Source organism: Symsagittifera roscoffensis, chromosome 5 (genome assembly GCF_963678635.1).
Source record: "Symsagittifera roscoffensis chromosome 5, txSymRosc1.1, whole genome shotgun sequence".
Classification (NCBI taxonomy): Eukaryota; Metazoa; Xenacoelomorpha; order Acoela; family Convolutidae; genus Symsagittifera; species Symsagittifera roscoffensis.
Genome location: NC_087066.1, coordinates 37,311,811 through 37,330,926, shown reverse-complemented (window position 1 = coordinate 37,330,926; position 19,116 = coordinate 37,311,811). Strand labels below are relative to the sequence as shown.

General features: G+C 34.3%; 1 protein-coding gene across 1 annotated transcript; it reads left to right on the top strand.

The window, feature by feature from the left end:
- Positions 1-512: 512 nt before the first annotated feature.
- On the top strand, positions 513-18,415 carry LOC134845673 (uncharacterized). Its single transcript, XM_063862713.1, has 6 exons — positions 513-1,001; positions 1,408-1,607; positions 2,328-2,469; positions 3,201-3,406; positions 8,840-9,052; positions 17,647-18,415. Exons 1-5 carry the CDS (start codon positions 566-568, stop codon positions 9,032-9,034), a joined length of 1,179 nt encoding a protein of 392 aa, XP_063718783.1. The 5' UTR covers positions 513-565; the 3' UTR covers positions 9,035-9,052; positions 17,647-18,415.
- The last annotated feature ends 701 nt before the right edge of the window (positions 18,416-19,116 follow it).

Below are 19,116 nucleotides of genomic sequence, written 5' to 3'. Positions count from 1 at the left end.
TCATTTTGTTTTCCACGCAAAATCTGGTACCACAAATAATCATTGAAATGGCTCGAATGATTAAACATATTAAAACCTTTTCAGTTTTGATTCGAACTACATTTAAAATTCAAAATTTTTGATGTTTGGTCTAAATTCAATCTAATAAGGTGAGCGGTGCAGGCTTACAATATCTTTTTATGCTTTCTTTAAGCCGTAAAAACTTAGTTAAACTCGATTAAAATAGTGTTTGGAGTGTTTTAGCATCATTTTGGGAATCAAAAACTTGGCAAAAAAAATTTGGAAAAATGTTGAAAAATTTTTTAATTGTTTTTTCGATTTTTTTCTTCGTTTTACTTGCCATTTTTCTACAAAAACTGTTTGCCAATCGACCTATTTGACTATGACTGTCTCATTTGCCTAATTCTATTTTTTCTTTCAGATTTTTTTAGTCACCCACACAAAAAACTCGACACTAATTTGAAAAAAAAAGTTTGTTGTATTTTCTTAAGACCATGGTCGGAACATTCGGTGCTACTTGCACAGTAACCGGCTATCCTTGTATTCAGTTGTACATGTTGATGAGATGCAATCTGGAGGAGTCTCTGACAAAAATGCTCTTGCCAATGCGGAGCGAAAAGACTACTACGGCATCCTTGGGGTGACCAAAACCAGCTCAGAAGCCGAGATAAAGAGTGCCTATAGGAAATTGGCCATGAAATACCACCCAGACAAGAATCCGAACTCGCCAGAAGCGGCTGAGAAGTTTAAAGACATTTCCATTGCGTTTGCAGTTCTCTCTGATCCGACAAAGAAACACCGTTATGACTGTGGGATGGACTCCACGGATAACTTCGATGGAATTAATGTGGACGAGATCGGATCCGTCGGCAGGCTGTTCGGCGCCATGTTTTCGAAGCTGGGAGTGCCTCTGCCCACTCAAATATCACCGAATGTGCTTGGCACTGCGCGACAGATCTGCAGGAAGGAATCTGATGCGCGAGTACAGGAGGTTGTGTTAGGTATGAATCAGAGTGCAAATAATTGTTCCGACCATTCCCGCGGAGGAACTGAAGATTGAGTTCAATTTTTCTTCGCAAAATTAGTCAATGAAATTTTCAAGGGTATCGAGTGAGGTATTGTTATCAGGCCCCTCCAACATAGTATCATAAGCGAGGTAGCACTTCCATTTCTTTATTTTTCACTTTTTGCCGCGATAAGTAGCCTAAAAATTCCTTTCTACATAGACAGCAACTAGAAGCAGTCGAATGTTTTTACTGTGTCAATAGTGTATTATCTCTATTTTGTTTCAATTTGCCGGACGAAGGTGGCTGATGATAATCAAGTTGTGTAATGAAATCCTGTTATGATGACTATGGACGAGGATGATGATTTATGGCGTGTTAGGTCAAAGTATGGATTGTGTAGGTCAAACATACAAGGCGACCATTCCCAAGAGTGAGGCGGCATGGTACTGGCTGGAGGTTGACGAACAGACGAGTGAAGCGGGAGTGCTGGTGCATTGTCTGTCCACAGCCAGCAGCAAGTACAAAGTCATCCTGTTCGACAAGGACGGAGGCACCCGTCAGTTCGAGGACAGCTCTAAGAAAAGCAGACTGGGCACAGAGGCAGGTTTTGAAGTTCTTTTTCAGTTTCAACTAAAATAAGTTGCAAAAAAATTAGAACGGACGAATTCATTTTCAAAGGCAATCTGCCAATTTTGAGCAGATTTTGTATGCAAGTGTTTAGCTTACCTTGAGACATATTTTGTCTGGAAAGTCAGCTTTTGCATTCAAAAGATTTCTGAAAGAGGTCCTTTGCTCTTAATTAGATTTGCTTGTCCAAATTTTTGCATATATATGTCATCTGGAGAAACAACATCCACCGAGAAAGAGGAATACTTTGTTTTTTACTAAGCTAAGTGCTCAAGCTCTTTCGTCGCTGGTTTTTGGACCGGACAGAGATCCAACTGAAAAGATTCTGCGGAGATGCTACTGAAGAAGATGACAGACAGATTTGCTGCCAAACATCGCAGACTCATTTTTGTATAAATTTACTTAATTTTTGTTGAAATTTGAATCCAATTTTTACTATTCTATTCCAAGTTACGCCCCCCCCCCTCTGGAAAAATATTAGATCCGCGCCTGAAGCCAAGAGTATCAATTTTTGTTTCGATTTATCAGGTTTCTGTAGATAGTAAATTTATGTAGAATGCATATGAAATTTTTGTCTGATTCTTGTTTAGAAGTTTATTCCGAGCAAGCTTTCTTCTGAACTCTTAAAGGTGCTTTCGGAATTCCCATTATTAGATTTCTGAGCTAAGTTAAGTTTCTATTTGACGTGTGTAGGTGGACATGTACTTTGTGTCGTGGGATAGGTTCAACTTGTCAGACCTATTTCCACTCAAGTTCATGACAGAAGACGAAGTGCCAATCACATTCCGCCGGCTAGACGGCTTCGAGTCCAGTCTCAACCTACTGCTAAATCCAGGTCAGTCACTCATTCTCTGGCCCATATTTGGCTGTAGGTAAGTGGCATTGCAAAGAAATTGTATTGAGCTAATGGACGTTTTTGTTTTAAGGTTTTTATATTAGTATGAAAATTATGTTAGTCAAAATATTTCATATATTCAGCCAATTCGAATTTTGAAAAAAAGTGTTCCCCCAGAAAGTTGGAATATATATCAGCACCACAGGCGCCTTAATTAAAATTTTAGGGTTGCTTATATGCGCCTAAATCCGCCGGAGTCTAGTGGAACATAAAGGCTTGCAAAAGCTTTTCTAGAACTATTTAAATGCGTATTAATTTTTACGCTAGCGAGAAGCTAGTGTTTTAGTGCGAACCTTCTTTTTTTCTAAACTAACTCGCAAATAAAAGTGTTCGCTTTGTCCTTTTTGCTAAAATCATGATCTGTAGCATTGGAAATTTCGTAGCATCTGTTCTCGACGTTATTTGTGGCTAGTGTTGTTGATGGACTAAGCGTCCGTGGCTGAGTGATTAGTGCGTGAGATTCATAATTTCTCGGTCGCAGTAGGTTAGAGTCCGAGACGTCGCCGAGTTTTAACTAATTAGAGTTTTAACTTATTTTTACTTTTTCTTATTGCACTTTTTAGAACTCTAGAGCTGATTTTTGTCGTGTCCTGGCTAGTGTTTGCGAAGCGCAGCTTCGCCTCTGTGTTTAATTGAGGTTTCGGCTCTGGTAGTTTTGTATTTTGTTTTAGGTCGCCACCTCTTCTGTGTTTACGGTGACAACTGGATCAATGATGTCAAGTTCCAGATCCAGTTCTTGGCTTGTTGTCCGAGGGAAGGAGAAGCGGGTAATATAGTCCGCAACATCCAGGAGACCGAAAGTAAGATGAGCCGAAAAAAGACGCAACTGCAGAAGTTCCAGACTGAGTACATGGCGGCCAAGAAAGCCTTCGAAGAGGTTTGTATGTATGCATTTCTTCTCAAAAATTTTTTATCTGACTCTTTTGACCTTCAAATATCAATTTAAGTTATTTACACAACCGATGCGTAGTGTAATGCTATGTTGCACGTTTTTTTTCCAACCTAAGTCGCCATGAAAGTGCTCATTTGGTGGCAATTTTGGTATATTCCACTCATAGGCAATTTAGTCCGTTTTATAAAAGCAGATACTGTGAAAATTTATATGCTATGGTTTCTTACTTTTAATTCATTACGCTTGCGATTAGCAAGCGGTATCAAACTGGAAAATAGACTTTATTCTGGTTAACAACTTGTTTAACAGAATCAATTGAATGACTGGTATCTTGATCCATGATGACTTCTATGCATTCCCAGCCAACTTAGCGTGGAGGTAACGATTGAACGGCAAAGGTACTGGGTTCGAATCTGGCCAGGATCTGTTTTTTTTTAAACGGAAATATTCTGTGTCAAATAAAATTGTCGGCCAATTATTTATCTGCTTATGTGATGTCGACTTAGTTGTCACATCTTGGAATCGTGTTGTTTGCTGCGCGCATTTTTCTTTAATGTTTGTTTAGTGTTTGATTGACTCCTACAAAATGTAATTTTACTTACATTGACTTCGTGTTTTCTTTATTTGTTTCGTTAACAAAAATTCCTCGGCCCAATTTTTTTTGGCCCAATTTTTTTCGGCCCACTTTTTATCGGCTTAATGACCTAATTTAGGGTCGTCTCAAGTGAAACACTCACCTTTGCACTTTTCAAGCTAATTGTATGTTCACCAAACGGTTTGTTGAAATTTTTTTTCGTTATGGAAAATTATTTCCAAATTTATTGGAAAGTTTTTAGCCTTTCTCAGAAATTTTACTGATTTTCAAAAAAGGGATATCAATTGAAATACTGCCTATTCTACTCTGAGCCTTCATACTCCCCTAAAGTCTCTCTTTGTCTACAGCCTTCGAAAAACTGTGGGGGAATATTTTACCCATATTTTTGTTGGGGATATTTGTCTCATATTTTTTTTCCGTTTTCTCGAAACTACACCTCTCAAATCGGATAATGTCGCCTAAATAGAGATAATGTGCAGTGGGAAGCTACCCTGCATTAGCACATACTCACAAAGTTTTTTACACAAAAAAATTCGCCCTCGGAAAAGTCCATTTTTTTTTATTTATTGACTGTGTTTTGAACTTTTTGAATTTTCTCGACAACTTCTCTGCCATATCTGAGATTTTTTGATCGATTCAAAGAATAGATTGTGTTGCGCTCATTTATTTAAGCGACTACGCCAAAATTTTTCTGACAGCGAAAGTTATGGTCCTCGGAAGTTTGTTTTTTGACAGTTTTTATAAAGGTTTTGTTCTCGAAAACTACCCTCCCAAATCTAAAATTTTGGATTCAACCGGAATTGAAGGTGGAGTAAATTCGTTCCAGCAAGCGGCTACGCTCCATTTTTCAACACAAAAGTCTATGAATCGTGAAAATGTCAAATTTTTTATTTGTTGACGTTTTTTGGACTTTTCTCGCTAACTTTCCTGCTAAATCTGATATCATATTTTTAAGGAAAACAACCTATTGTTGAAATTCTACGTTTATAATAGCCTATGCCCAGTTTGTTATGGCCTTCAAACAAATCAAATTTTCACAGTTTTTGGAAACTCTTTTACTTTACGCGAAAACTACCGTGCGAGTAGAGAAACCCGGTGTTCAATCGAGAAACTCGATTTTGGGAATCTTCTATGCTTAAGCGGCCTCAACCTGCTTTTTGCCGAAAAAATTTGTGGGTTTTGGAAAGTCTTTTGACTTTTTAGAACTTTTGACCGTTTTTTAGAAATTTTTTTACTTGTAAAAATTTACCCAATTGACTCTGAGATGATAAGTTCAATTGAAAAAACCGGTTGCGATAATTGTTCCCGCAGAAGCGGTGACTCCTTAATTTTTTGTAAGAGAAACATTGTGTCTTAGAGAAATTCCCAGGTCTCAAAAATTTTCACTCTTGCGTATCTTAGTAGAGAAACAACTATGGTTATGGGCAAAGTCCAATTTTTGAAATCAGTTTTCGTGCTAAGTCAGTATAGCAACTTCATTCATTATCAAGAACGTACCTCCAGCTCCATTTTTTACTTATGTTTTTTAATTTTTTTTGTTGTATCGCAAGTAGTGCGAAGCTTTGCTTCGCCTCTGTGTTTAACTATTTAATTCATTTTCTTAGACGCTTTGGAAAAATTTTGCTTTTTTCGCAAATGTTTTCAATTTTCTCTGTAACTACACTGACAATTTTCAACAAAAAGGTACCATTGGACAGACCCCAGCTACTCTCTTAAGTTTGTGCATATTCAGCTAAACTCTTTTTGCCTTATCCCATGTTCTACGGCCTTCGAAAATGTCACTGGAGTATTTTTTTAACCAATTTTTTGATTTTTTTGCCTCAAAAACTATCTTTCCGAATCTCAGTTTAAGAGTTCAATCGATGGAATTCTTCCCGGAAAAAAATAAGGTTTCAACAAAGATGATTTTCGACAATCTGGTCGTTTTTTTAAAGAGTAATGAACTCTTATACAGGTCTTGCTAATTTTTTTTTTGTTTTTTTTTTCAGGAAAAAGTTTTAAAAGTCTCTAATAACTACAGATGTGCATTTATACATATTGATTCATTTATAAATGCACTTAGGTATATAAGCACTTCCTAAGTTTAATTGAAACTCGTCTGCTGAAAATGACGTAAATAGCACTCTCCAAATACGAACGTGGAAATGGCTGAAAAAAAGCGTAAGCGATTTTTAGTTTAGAAAGTGGAATTTAATTTTTAGGTTTCCAGCGGATTAAAAACTTCACCTGTTGTTCCAGTTTTCTCATATTGTAATAATGCTATCAAAAACGCCAATCATAAATTGTTCTAGAAATTCAGAGAGCTTAAAGGGCATCTATTTTTTTTCTTTGAAATTCGATTTTTTCAAAGTCTGTTTTTTTTCAAGGTTTACTTGCGTTCATTACTCTTTTCCAATCGTTTAGTGCCAAATCTGACATTGAATTTTCAATCGAACGAAAAAGTTCTTAGAATATTTGCTACATAAGCGGCATTGGCAAGTTGTTAGAATATATAGCTGCTTTATTTGTTGGAACAGTAATTTATTCAATTTTCTATGTTTATTTTCAATTTTTATGTGTGTAGGGCTGCTTTTTGTCTTTTTCTCGCGTGTGTTTGCAAAGCACAGCTTCGCTTGTGTAGAATTTTTTTTAGAGAAACGGATATGTTTTTATCTCCCCTGCAAAATCTTTTCTCCATCTGTATTTTTAAAGGTAATAAACGTAGTAAGATCTCTTAAACAGGTCTTGGTAATTTTTTTTAAGGAAAAAGCCGTAAAATTTGTTCACGTTCAATTTTGGTTTTTCGCGGTTTCACTGTGATTTCTTTTTAAGTTCAGTTCACTTCATTTGGTAACAGGAAGGCAAACTCCACTATCTAATAGCAAAAAAGTTAAAGCCACAAAAAACGTGATCGAATTCTAGTTTCGAAAGTGGATGGTAATTTTCAGATTTCCTAGCGAAATAAAAAACATACTTATCGATCGAGCTATCTCAAATTGGGTTACTTTTATCAAAAAAGCACCAATCATAAATTGTTCTTGAAACTCAAAGAGCTTTAAGGCCATATCTTTTTTCATTAAAATTCGAAAGTAAAGTTTTTTCTAAAACCAAGTCAATTTATTCTGTTTCTTGCGTTCATTACTCTTTTCAAACTGCATGTTGGCTGCATTTTGAATTTTTATCAAACAGGTACCTCCAGTCCTAGCTGGGATCTTTTTGCTTAACAATTTTTAAGCCAACATTGCACAGATTTTAAGCCTTTTTTGCTTGAGTTTGCAAGTGCAGCTTCGCCCTTATGCTTTCAATTGTGAAGTCACGAGAGTCAATGATAAACAGTATTAGATAAATTTTATCAGCAAATTTTTTGTTTTCAAACTAATTTTAAATTGATTTTATTGAGTTTTATTGCTAATGATTGCTCCATTTTAAAGATATCGGCAGGTTTCTAAAGTATCTATCTTCTTTCCTTTAAGCATAGAAGTTTTCATTTGATGGATAAAATAAATATCGTCTGAAAATCAATAGCTGCTAAGTTTTGTGAGACAATTTTCTTAAAGGCTATCATCTATCAATTGTTTTTATGGTTTGAGCCAAATTTTTGGCAATATTAGTGGCCTTGGACTATTTAATCATAAAAAATATAAACATTTTAGGTTAATTAGTTTTGCGGAAACCGTTTTTACATGTGGAAATCAGTTATAAACTCAAATCTAACGTCAAATGAGCAGTTTTGGGTTTATTAATTTCGTTCAGATTCGTTGAGCGAAAGAATATTGCCAATAGTTTTAACTAACTATACAGTGTTGATTTAAATTATCCGGACAAAAAGCATAAAACATGGAAGTTTAAAACGTGTTTTTCTCAATTATGGTTGAATTAATATGTTGCAATTTGTTTTGCAAAGTTCGGCCCGAAGTTCATTTATGGTTTTTTCAGTCAATCAGGACTATCCGGTGAAATACTGTAAAAACTATATCAAAATGATAATCTTACTTGGCCATACAAACGTTAAAGAAGGGTATAATCTCCAAAACATTGTATCAGTTAAATATTTTTTGATTGAAAGCCAAAATCTCATTTTTACTTTATTAAATATCAAAAGTTTTTAACTTTGCGCGAAATTTTTCTGAGATTATGAGCCACTAAATTTTTTTGGGCTACGTAAAAGGCTCACTTAGATATAATTTTGGCATTTCATGAAGTATTTTATATAGTGAGCCTCTTATGTGAGCCTCCTAAGTTAGCCTCTTTCGTATTTTATAAAGCGAGCCTCTTAAGTGAGCCTTTTGGCATTTTATAAAGTGATCCTCTAACGTACTGCCAAAATGTCATTTTTAATTTATAAAATACCAAAAGTTGTAAACGTTTCGCGCAATTTGTTGGAGATTATGACCCGCTAAACTTTTTTAGGCTACGTACGAGGCTCACTTCGATATAGTTTTGGCAGTAATTGACTTGGTAGTTGTAGCGTAATTTTTGTTTGACTGAAAAAGCCAACATGATCCGTTTTTGGGGTAAAATTTTGGGCCATAATTTCACAAATTGTACCATAAATCTGCTTAAATCTTAAGCAAATTTTGTCTTCCTCACCTTTCACTTAATTTGATTTGATTTTAAGTTTTTGCTTTTCGTTCCGATAATTTAAATCAGCACTTGAGCATTTTATGTTTAAAACTTTTGTCGGACAAGGTTTTTATGTGTGGCAATCACTGGTAAACTGAAATCTGACGTCGAAATGAGCAGTTTCAGCTGAGTTAATTTTGTTAAGATTCATTGACTGAAAAGGTATTGCCAACAATTTGGCTTTAACTATAGTTGTCGATTGTTTCGGTGCCTTTTTTCAGGCTGAAAAGAAGCTAAAAGAGGAAAGCGATGAGATAACCCAGTTGTTAAAAGACAGACAGAGTAGCTACGACAAGTACAAACAGATGGCCAAAGACAAGTATGCTCAAAGACAACTTCAACAGCAGCAGATGAATGGAGCTAATGGGGCAGCAGGCGCCGGAGGCAGTTGGTTTGGATCCATATTCGGCTCCTGAGGAGAATCAACAGCCCATGTAAGAACAGAAATACGTTAGACACAATGATTGAAACAAATCAATTGAGGGTACCTGTTTTTGTGTAAGTAGTATAGAATGTGCCGACCACTGTTAGCATCGCCTAACTAAGAAACTATGATTCAGCAAATTATAAGACTTTTAAATTAGATTAATTGGACCGGTATTTCTCGATGCTGAAATTTTTAAAAATTATTTTAGAATCCAAATTTCGGCTCAAACGGCTTAAATTTAATTACATTTGTCGAAATTTGATGTTTTCTATGGAATCTTTGCCCAATTGAAAGTAATGGCAAATAGTATTTCTTGAAGCATATTTTCGGCATATTCAGAACATTATGTCAGTTTCCCAAAATTTCATCCTGCTTGCGAGTAGCATGTCTTATCAAATCGGAATATAGACTTTTTTCGGGTTACCAACTAGTTTAATAAAATCAGGTGAATCAAATTGCATCTCTTTTCTGATGGAATGCAAGGCATTCGATATTTTCAGCATGTCTGAATTTTAAATGGCTTTCCATTCTAACTATTGTTGTTGCTTTCTTTTCCTTTATTGCTGACTATTTTCGTTTTTTTTTTTTTTCACTTTTATATCTGTTTGCTCAAAATTCGTCGTTTTGAGGGCAAACATTTTATTTATTGAATTTGTGCTCTTGAAGGGGAGGGGGTGAAAAACTTGAAAGTTTTTTTTTATAGCTCAAACGTTTTTACAGCTTTTTTTGGCTCATTTGTCGTTTGCCCAAGTGTTGTGTGCTCATAACCTTTTGGTGAAGATTTTTTTTCATTTGTTCCGAATCAGTGGCTTTGTCCTATTTTCTTTCGGCTAGCTGCCGTTTTTTAAGGGTGCCGCAAGTAGTGCAAGGCTAAGTTTCGCATCTGTGTTGAATGTGTTTTGAAGTGGAAGTTATTTTCACTTATATAGGTCGTGATGATTTTTTTTCTAGGGTTTTTCGCGGTTTCTTTTATTATAACCCTTGCGAGAAGCCAATGTTTTGCAATTGGGTACTGCGTTTTTTTCTCCCATAAATAATTTTGTTCACAGGACTCATCTGGAGTCTTTGCCTGGAATGCTCTGTGAGCAAAAAAAAAAGTTTTGGTTGATAGTAATTTTCTACGCTCTTCCAATTTCATGATGGTTATCTTTGAGGGTTAAACCGAGTTAACTTTTCTGAAGCGTTTGCCAGTTTCCGATGATATCATATTAAAGCCCTATTAGTTGTGTTTGGGTTTCTAACAAACATCAAAATAGTTGTCTCGATGTCGATAAAAAACTTATCGACACCGAGACAACGTTTGCATTAAATAAGACAGGAATTAGAGGCTTGCCTTCAAATTCATTTCTACTGGTTTTAAGGCTATCTTAGTTATTATGTAGCAATTCGTGGATTTGTTCTCCTATTTCAAAAGACTTGAAATTAAGTTATCAGTAATTTTTGTTTTCAAATTGTTGTTTATATTTGAATTTTTTCTTCAATGAGGTCGAAACACTCTGTACTACTTGCACAGCAACGGGCAATACTTGATAATAATTGCACAATCAGAGAAGATAGCAATATCATGTTACAAGCATGTTTTTCTCTTTGTAATCCAGTATATAATATTTGTCTTTACATAAGCTATAGCCAGTGTGTTGCAACCAGGAATTGACTTTGTTCACAGGATTCATTAGTAATTTTTGACTAAATTAGACAGGAATTAGAAGCTTGCCTCCAAATTTAATTCTTCTAGTTCTAAGGTTATCTTAGTTATTATTTAGCAATTCGTGGATTTTTTGACATATTTCAAATTGTTCTTTGATTTTGAAATTTTTCTTCAATGCGGTCAAAACATTCTGTACTGCTTGCACAGCAATGGGCAATATTTGTTAATAATTGCATAATCAGAGAAGATAGCAGTATCATATTACAAGCAATCTGTGTTATACAGATGTACAAGCTTTACGCGCATTGTAATCCAGCATATAATATTTTCTTTACATGTTCGTTAGCCAGTGTGTTGCAACCGGGAACTAGAGTTTTTTCTTGAAACGACTTAGTTCACAGGGTTCATCTGGAACTACTGCAACAGACATGTTTTGAGCATGTCAGCAATTTGATTATCCGTCTTATTCGACGATTGCTTTTTATGCTGGTTGTAATTTACTTCTTCTGGTACGCTTTTTAAGCAGATTCTTTACAAAGCTTAGAGTTTTTATGTTTGATTTAAACAGTTTTAATCTATTATATATTTAATTGCGGGCTTCACTATCTCGCCATGTTTAAGCTTTTTCAACGTATTATTTTTGCATGTTTAAGCTATATCGCATATAGCAATGGTTAAGATTTTTTCTCGATTTTCCTATTTGATTTTAGTGGTTATTTTACCGAGTTTAAATTAAGCAGCCCAATATCAAATAATGGGTTGCGAATTTGGCCTCCAATTTTGAATGCCCGAATCATTTTAGTGAACGAGATGAGACGATTTTCGCAAAAGAAATTATTATCTCTGTAGTGAGGCTCTGTCAGGGTACTCTCTGGGTACCAAATAGGACTGCTAAAAATCGTGCAGTTTTCCAGATATATGTTTACAATTTGATTATCCGTCCTATTTTTTGTGATTTTTTCAAAAAAAAAACTCATGAAAATTAAGTTATTTTTTTTTCAAAGTTTGAAATTCCTAACCTGTAGTTAGGGGGCTGTCAGAGGAATCTCAGGAGTTGCAAATCTTGCGTCCAAATGCGAATGCTCAATTGCTTTCAGTTTCCCAGATGTGACGTTTCTTAATTCATACTACTTCTTTTAGAAAACTTAAGGTGAAGTTTCTCAAAATTTGAAGTTACCAACGTTGTAGTTGGGTACTGTAAGAGTACTCTCAGGAGTTGCAAATCTTGCGTCCAAATGCGACTGCTCAATTGCTTTCAGTTTCCCAGATGTGACGTTTCTTAATTCCTTATAAACTTAGATATAAAAAAAATGTCACAAATTTTAATGGTTTTTCAAAATTTGAATTAAAAAACGAATGAAAAACTTTACGAAGTTTGAAGTTACTCTCAGGAATTGCAAATCTTGAGTCCAAATGCGACTGCTCAATTGCTTCCAGTTTCCCAGATGTGACGTTTCCTGATTCATTATAAACTTAGTTATAAAAAAAAATGTCACAAATTTTTATGGTTTTTCAAAATTTGAATTAAAAAAACGAATGAAAAACTTTACAAAATTTGAAGTTACTCTCAGGAGTTGCAAATCTTGCGTCCAAATGTGACTGCTCAATTGCTTTCAGTTTCCCAGATGTGACGTTTCTTAGTTCATTTTAAATTTTTCGAAGAACTTATATAAAACTTCACAAAATTTTATGGTTCTTCAAAATTTGTTTAAAAAACGTGAATAAAAAACTTTGCAAAATTTTTAATTACGAACCCTGTAATTGGGTGCTGTCAGAGTATACTCAGAGAATTGTTTTTTTGAGTTGTTGAAAATTCGAAGCACCGGAGGTGCGGTACACGCTAGTTTTAATTGAAAGGTGTTCTGTAGTTTGTAGGTTTGCCAACCCTGATATGTAATAATTTAATTAATTTTTTTTTTGCTAAACGGTTTCGCTTTATGTTATATCGACACATTCAACCCATGTTGCGTCGTTTTGAAGGCAATTTTTAGAAAAGTTTTTGTCTGTTTTAATAGGGATGGGTCGTAAATTTATTGGTTTTAAAATTTTATAGCTTGAGTTTTTTTCATGGCTACAGTTCCATTTTCAGTCTAAAGAGGATCGACCCAAGTTTTTTTGACCTAGCTGTCAGTCGGCCATTAATTCTCAGTGCTTTCTAAGGTTTTTTATGAACCTCATCCGAAACAAAAGTTTTGAAATTGCTGTTTTAAAAAAAATTCCTGTTTTTATTCGATATTTTTCTATACAATTTTTTCGCCTCGGTTTAACATTAAATTGACCTGGCATGATGTTTTTTTTTCAAAACTAGCTTTGTTTTTGTTGATAGATCTATTATTTGGTAGTTTTCGTTTTTTCGATTTTATTGCACAGAACGATCCGGTCGTTCAATCAATAAAACGAAAAATTGAGGCGCAGAATATTTTTTTAGTTTTCGTTTAAAAAAATTGTCGCAAATTGGAAATTGTCGCAAATTTTAATTAGTTGATTTTTGTTTCTTTGATGTTTTTTTTCTCAAATTTGTTTTTCCGGTTAGTGAAGGGTTTGTTTTTTTTCTGTGAGGAATTAAAAATGTAGTTTAAATTTTATCTAGAAAATATTTTTGTAACTGGTGGTTTTTGTTAGTGCTAATGATTGAAATAATTTATTAAAGTAAGAGGAGCTTTGTATCCTAGTGTATTGTTTCTTCAATTTCATTTTGTTTCCCATGCAAAATCAGGTATCACAGTTAATCATCGGAATGGGTCGAGTGATATATCACATTAAGAACGATTCAGCCGTGGTCAGAACGACATTAAAAAATTTCAAAAATGCTGTTGCAGTGTAGAGAAAAACCGGTTCGAAGTTTTTGGTTTTTGGTCCAATTTCGAGCGAATAACGTGAGCGAGCAGGCTAGTTTTGGTTTCCACGCAAAATCAGGTACCACAAATAATCATTGGAATAGGTCGAGTGAAATTTTATGTTAAAGCGCTTTCAGTCGTTTCAAAAAATTGTCCCAGTGTTAAGAATAACTGGTTTGAAACGATGGAATCCGGCGAGGAAAGCGAGTGTTATAGTAGGATTAAAGGTGAAGCTTTTATTCAAGCGCTGAAAATTTAGATTTACTCCATTAAAAGTAGTTTTTTATCACCATCTTGGGATTAATCATTGAACTTTTTTCTCGTCATGTTTTGACTTAAATTATTGACTAATTTGTCTATTTTACTATGACTACCGAATATGTTTTAGCTTAGGCTTTCGTTTAAATCATTTTTTATACCATTGACAAAAAACAGACACTACCATGGATACTAATTTGAATTTTTTTGTGGTTGTTTTTCTTTTTTGACAGATAGTATGACTATAATCCTAGCATATATAAAGAAGTAGTACAGACAACTGGCTCCTCTGGACAACTATGCTCAAAGCTTTTCTAATTAGCAATTGTTGCGATTTTCGAAGACAGGGAGGAATATATATGCTTGGTTATTTTTCAAGTGTCATGAACGTAGTGAATACTCTGATATAGGTCTTGGTGATATTTTTTCGGGAAAGTCTCGTTCAGGTGCAAATTAACTTTTTCGCGATTTGACTTCTGATTTCTTTTTAAGTTCAGTTCATTTCCTTTCGTAAAATGAAAGCAAACTCCCTTACCGAACAGTAAAATTGTCTAGGCACGAAAAACGTAATTGACTTCAGTTTCGATGGTGGAATTCAATTTTCGATTTTTCAGCGCGATAAAAAAGTTTTCCTATTGATCCAGGTTTCTCAAAATGGATCAATTTTATCATAAGTTTACTATGAATTTCATAGAGCCTTAAGGCCATATATTTTTTCTTAGAAACATGAAGTTTTTTTCGAAAAAGAGTCAGCTTTGTTGTTATCTTGCGTTCATGAGTCGTTTCCAACTGTCTTTTGGATATGTTTATTAATTCCATTCGTATAATTTAATTCCCGAAATCTAAAAAAGTTGTAGATTGGGGATTGACCTTGGAATCTACGTGAAGCGAGTATGAAGCTGAAAGCGTAACACGAATTGTTATCTCGCACACAAAATTCATACTACATAAATCTTAATTCATACTACTTCTTTTAGAAAACTTAAGGTGAAGTTTCTCAAAATTTGAAGTTACCAACGTTGTAGTTGGGTACTGTAAGAGTACTCTCAGGAGTTGCAAATCTTGCGTCCAAATGCGACTGCTCAATTGCTTTCAGTTTCCCAGATGTGACGTTTCTTAATTCCTTATAAACTTAGATATAAAAAAAATGTCACAAATTTTAATGGTTTTTCAAAATTTGAATTAAAAAACGAATGAAAAACTTTACGAAGTTTGAAGTTACTCTCAAGAATTGCAAATCTTGAGTCCAAATGCGACTGCTCAATTGCTTCCAGTTTCCCAGATGTGACGTTTCCTGATTCATTATAAACTTAGTTATAAAAAAAAATGTCACAAATTTTTATGGTTTTTCAAAATTTGAATTAAAAAAACGAATGAAAAACTTTACAAAATTTGAAGTTACTCTCAGGAGTTGCAAATCTTGCGTCCAAATGTGACTGCTCAATTGCTTTCAGTTTCCCAGATGTGACGTTTCTTAGTTCATTTTAAATTTTTCGAAGAACTTATATAAAACTTCACAAAATTTTATGGTTCTTCAAAATTTGTTTAAAAAACGTGAATAAAAAACTTTGCAAAATTTTTAATTACGAACCCTGTAATTGGGTGCTGCCAGAGTATACTCAGAGAATAGTTTTTTTGAGTTGTTGAAAATTCGAAGCACCGGAGGTGCGGTACACGCTAGTTTTAATTGAAAGGTGTTCTGTAGTTTGTAGGTTTGCCAACCCTGATATGTAATAATTTAATTAATTTTTTTTTGCTAAACGGTTTCGCTTTATGTTATATCGACACATTCAACCCATGTTGCGTCGTTTTGAAGGCAATTTTTAGAAAAGTTTTTGTCTGTTTTAATAAGGATGGGTCGTAAATTTATTGGTTTTAAAATTTTATAGCTTGAATTTTTTTCATGGCTACAGTTCCATTTTCAGTCTAAAGAGGATCGACCCAAGTTTTGGTTTTTGGTCCAATTTCGAGCGAATAACGTGAGCGAGCAGGCTAGTTTTGGTTTCCACGCAAAATCAGGTACCACAAATAATCATTGGAATAGGTCGAGTGAAATTTTATGTTAAAGCGCTTTCAGTCGTTTCAAAAAATTGTCCCGGTGTTAAGAATAACTGGTTTGAAACGATGGAATCCGGCGAGGAAAGCGAGTGTTATAGTAGGATTAAAGGTGAAGCTTTTATTCAAGCGCTGAAAATTTAGATTTACTCCATTAAAAGTAGTTTTTTATCACCATCTTGGGATTAATCATTGAACTTTTTTCTCGTCATGTTTTGACTTAAATTATTGACTAATTTGTCTATTTTACTATGACTACCGAATATGTTTTAGCTTAGGCTTTCGTTTAAATCATTTTTTATACCATTGACAAAAAACAGACACTACCACGGATACTAATTTGAATTTTTTGTGGTTGTTTTTCTTTTTTGACAGATAGTATGACTATAATCCTAGCATATATAAAGAAGTAGTACAGACAACTGGCTCCTCTGGACAACTATGCTCAAAGCTTTTCTAATTAGCAATTGTTGCGATTTTCGAAGACAGGGAGGAATATATATGCTTGGTTATTTTTCAAGTGTCATGAACGTAGTGAATACTCTGATATAGGTCTTGGTGATATTTTTTCGGGAAAGTCTCGTTCAGGTGCAAATTAACTTTTTCGCGATTTGACTTCTGATTTCTTTTTAAGTTCAGTTCATTTCCTTTCGTAAAATGAAAGCAAACTCCCTTACCGAACAGTAAAATTGTCTAGGCACGAAAAACGTAATTGACTTCAGTTTCGATGGTGGAATTCAATTTTCGATTTTTCAGCGCGATAAAAAAGTTTTCCTATTGATCCAGGTTTCTCAAAATGGATCAATTTTATCATAAGTTTACTATGAATTTCATAGAGCCTTAAGGCCATATATTTTTTCTTAGAAACATGAAATTTTTTTCGAACAAGAGTCAGCTTTGTTGTTATCTTGCGTTCATGAGTCGTTTCCAACTGTCTTTTGGATATGTTTATTAATTCCATTCGTATAATTTAATTCCCGAAATCTAAAAAAGTTGTAGATTGGGGATTGACCTTGGAATCTACGTGAAGCGAGTATGAAGCTGAAAGCGTAACACGAATTGTTATCTCGCACACAAAATTGTTACAAAGAAATCAGGCGAGCTAGTTGGTCATATTATTCCATTACGACTCAAGTTTTAACTCTCAATTTTTGATTTTGAAGTCCAAAAGTTATAAATTATCATACAAAGTTTGTTTTGGGATTGATTGATTTAAATCAGTTTTTAGTCAATTGAAAGTGCCATCCGAATAGATTCAAAATGACACAATTGTATAGGGCAGTCAACTTGGAAACTTGAATGTCCGAGGGCTAAAGTTCAATTCCCGTAGAGGCAGGCATGGATCTAGGAGGATTTTCTCGAGGGGGGGTGGATTTTCAAAAAAAAAATTTAAAAATTTTGTCGACTTTTTTTAGGTCGGACCAAATTGATTTTCTGAGCTCTCCCAAATCACTATAAAGACCCCATTTTGACCAATTTTTCTGCACCGCAGGCAAATTTTTCAAAAAAAAAAGGCCAAGAAAGGCGTTTCTAGGCACTTTTTGGAAAATATTGACCAAAAATCGCGTTTTTTCAGCGCGCGCTCCCCCTTCAAAATTAGTATATATTCGCGCCTTTAGAAAAATTTTAGGGTCAGTCCGCCAAAAATGGATATCTCAAAATAGTACAAAGGGGGGAGCTGCGCCTCTGTGTAAAAAAAAACATCCAATTTTTGATTTGCCCAAGTTCTTAAGCGTTTTTACAACTGTCATAGGCTTTTTATTTGCTTCAATAGTTTCAAAAAGTACTTACTGTTTTATTTAGGACATACTTGACTGCATCTTTGGTTTCAATGCCTCACATGTATTGCAATCTGGTCGTTCGTTTTGCCCCTTTCCCGCTGAGAAAAGAGTTCAAAGAAAGGCTAACTGACTTACCGCAAGAAAACTGGAACAGACTGTATATGGAGTTATCAATTTGTGGAAGCCGATTTATAAATCAAGTTTTTGCTGTTTGTTGTTTATACTTCAAAGGTAAACTCCACCTGTGGCGTTTATTGCAATTAATTTGCTTGTTGGTTTAAAATTATAATTGCTTAGTTTTTGAATTTAGTTTGACACATAAATCATATATGTATAACTGTAAATGAAGTTCTTCACAAGAAAAAACAATCGATCAATATCACATCCTAAAATTGCAGTTGCGATGGTTTGCGTCCCCAAAAATTTGTAGTCTTCTCTCATTTCAACTGTTCAAAGTTATATTGGATGAAGTTCAAAGAATAATAGTTTTCCGTGTTCTGTTTTTTTTCTGGTATTACGACGAAAAAGTTGATCAATTGTGTCATTTCTCGATTGCGCAAATCATTTTTATTCTAAATCGTATTTATTGCAATGTTAGAGAAATTGAATTGAATTTACTTTTCTTGATTTTTGTCTGGAACTGCGTTTGCCCTTAGCCTTCAAGATGATATGCTTCTTGGTTTGCGTTAAACCCTCAAATACAAGAAAATTAGTACGTTGCAGATTTGAATTATTTCTAAATTTAACTGGGGCTAGAGTTTTTCAAAAATAGCGTCTGGAATAAAAATAATTTTTACAGGAGAAAAGGAAGAATTAAGAATAAGGCAAAGAAGTTCAAAGTAGGGAAGATGCTGCAAAAGATAAATTTAGACGCCATATGAATCTTTGTTATTTTTCTAATTTGCTTTAACTGGGTCGTTCAACAGTGCCAAAAGTTGATGATATTTGAAAATTTTTGGCAAAATCGAGAAGAAGTTTTGGCAATTGCAGTAAACTTTTTATTGAGCGAAATTTATTTTGTCGCGCATGGAAAACTTTTTTGTTTAACATGAGAAAAAACAGTATTCAAAATTATTTTCGGCGCTCTTGGACAACTTTTAATTTTCTCCACTGTTGTACTGACTCGCTATAACTTCGATGTTCATAAAGTTGATAGTTTTAAGCTAGTTTTTAAAGCACGTAATTTAAGTTGAGGTAAAAGTTAGCGACGAATTGAGTTGTATCCGATGGGTAGAATCGTTTTTCAACCAAATCTGAAGCTTTTCAGTATATAGGAAATGTTTTTGTTGACTTCACAATATCAACCACCTTCCGTTTTACCTTCCACGTAAACCCTCAAATACAAGAAAATTAGTACGTAGCAGATTTGAATTATTTCTAAATTTAACTGGGGCTAGAGTTTTTCAAAAATAACGTCTGGAATAAAAATAATTTTTACAGGAGAAAAGGAAGAATTAAGAATAAGGCAAAGAAGTTCAAAGTAGGGAAGATG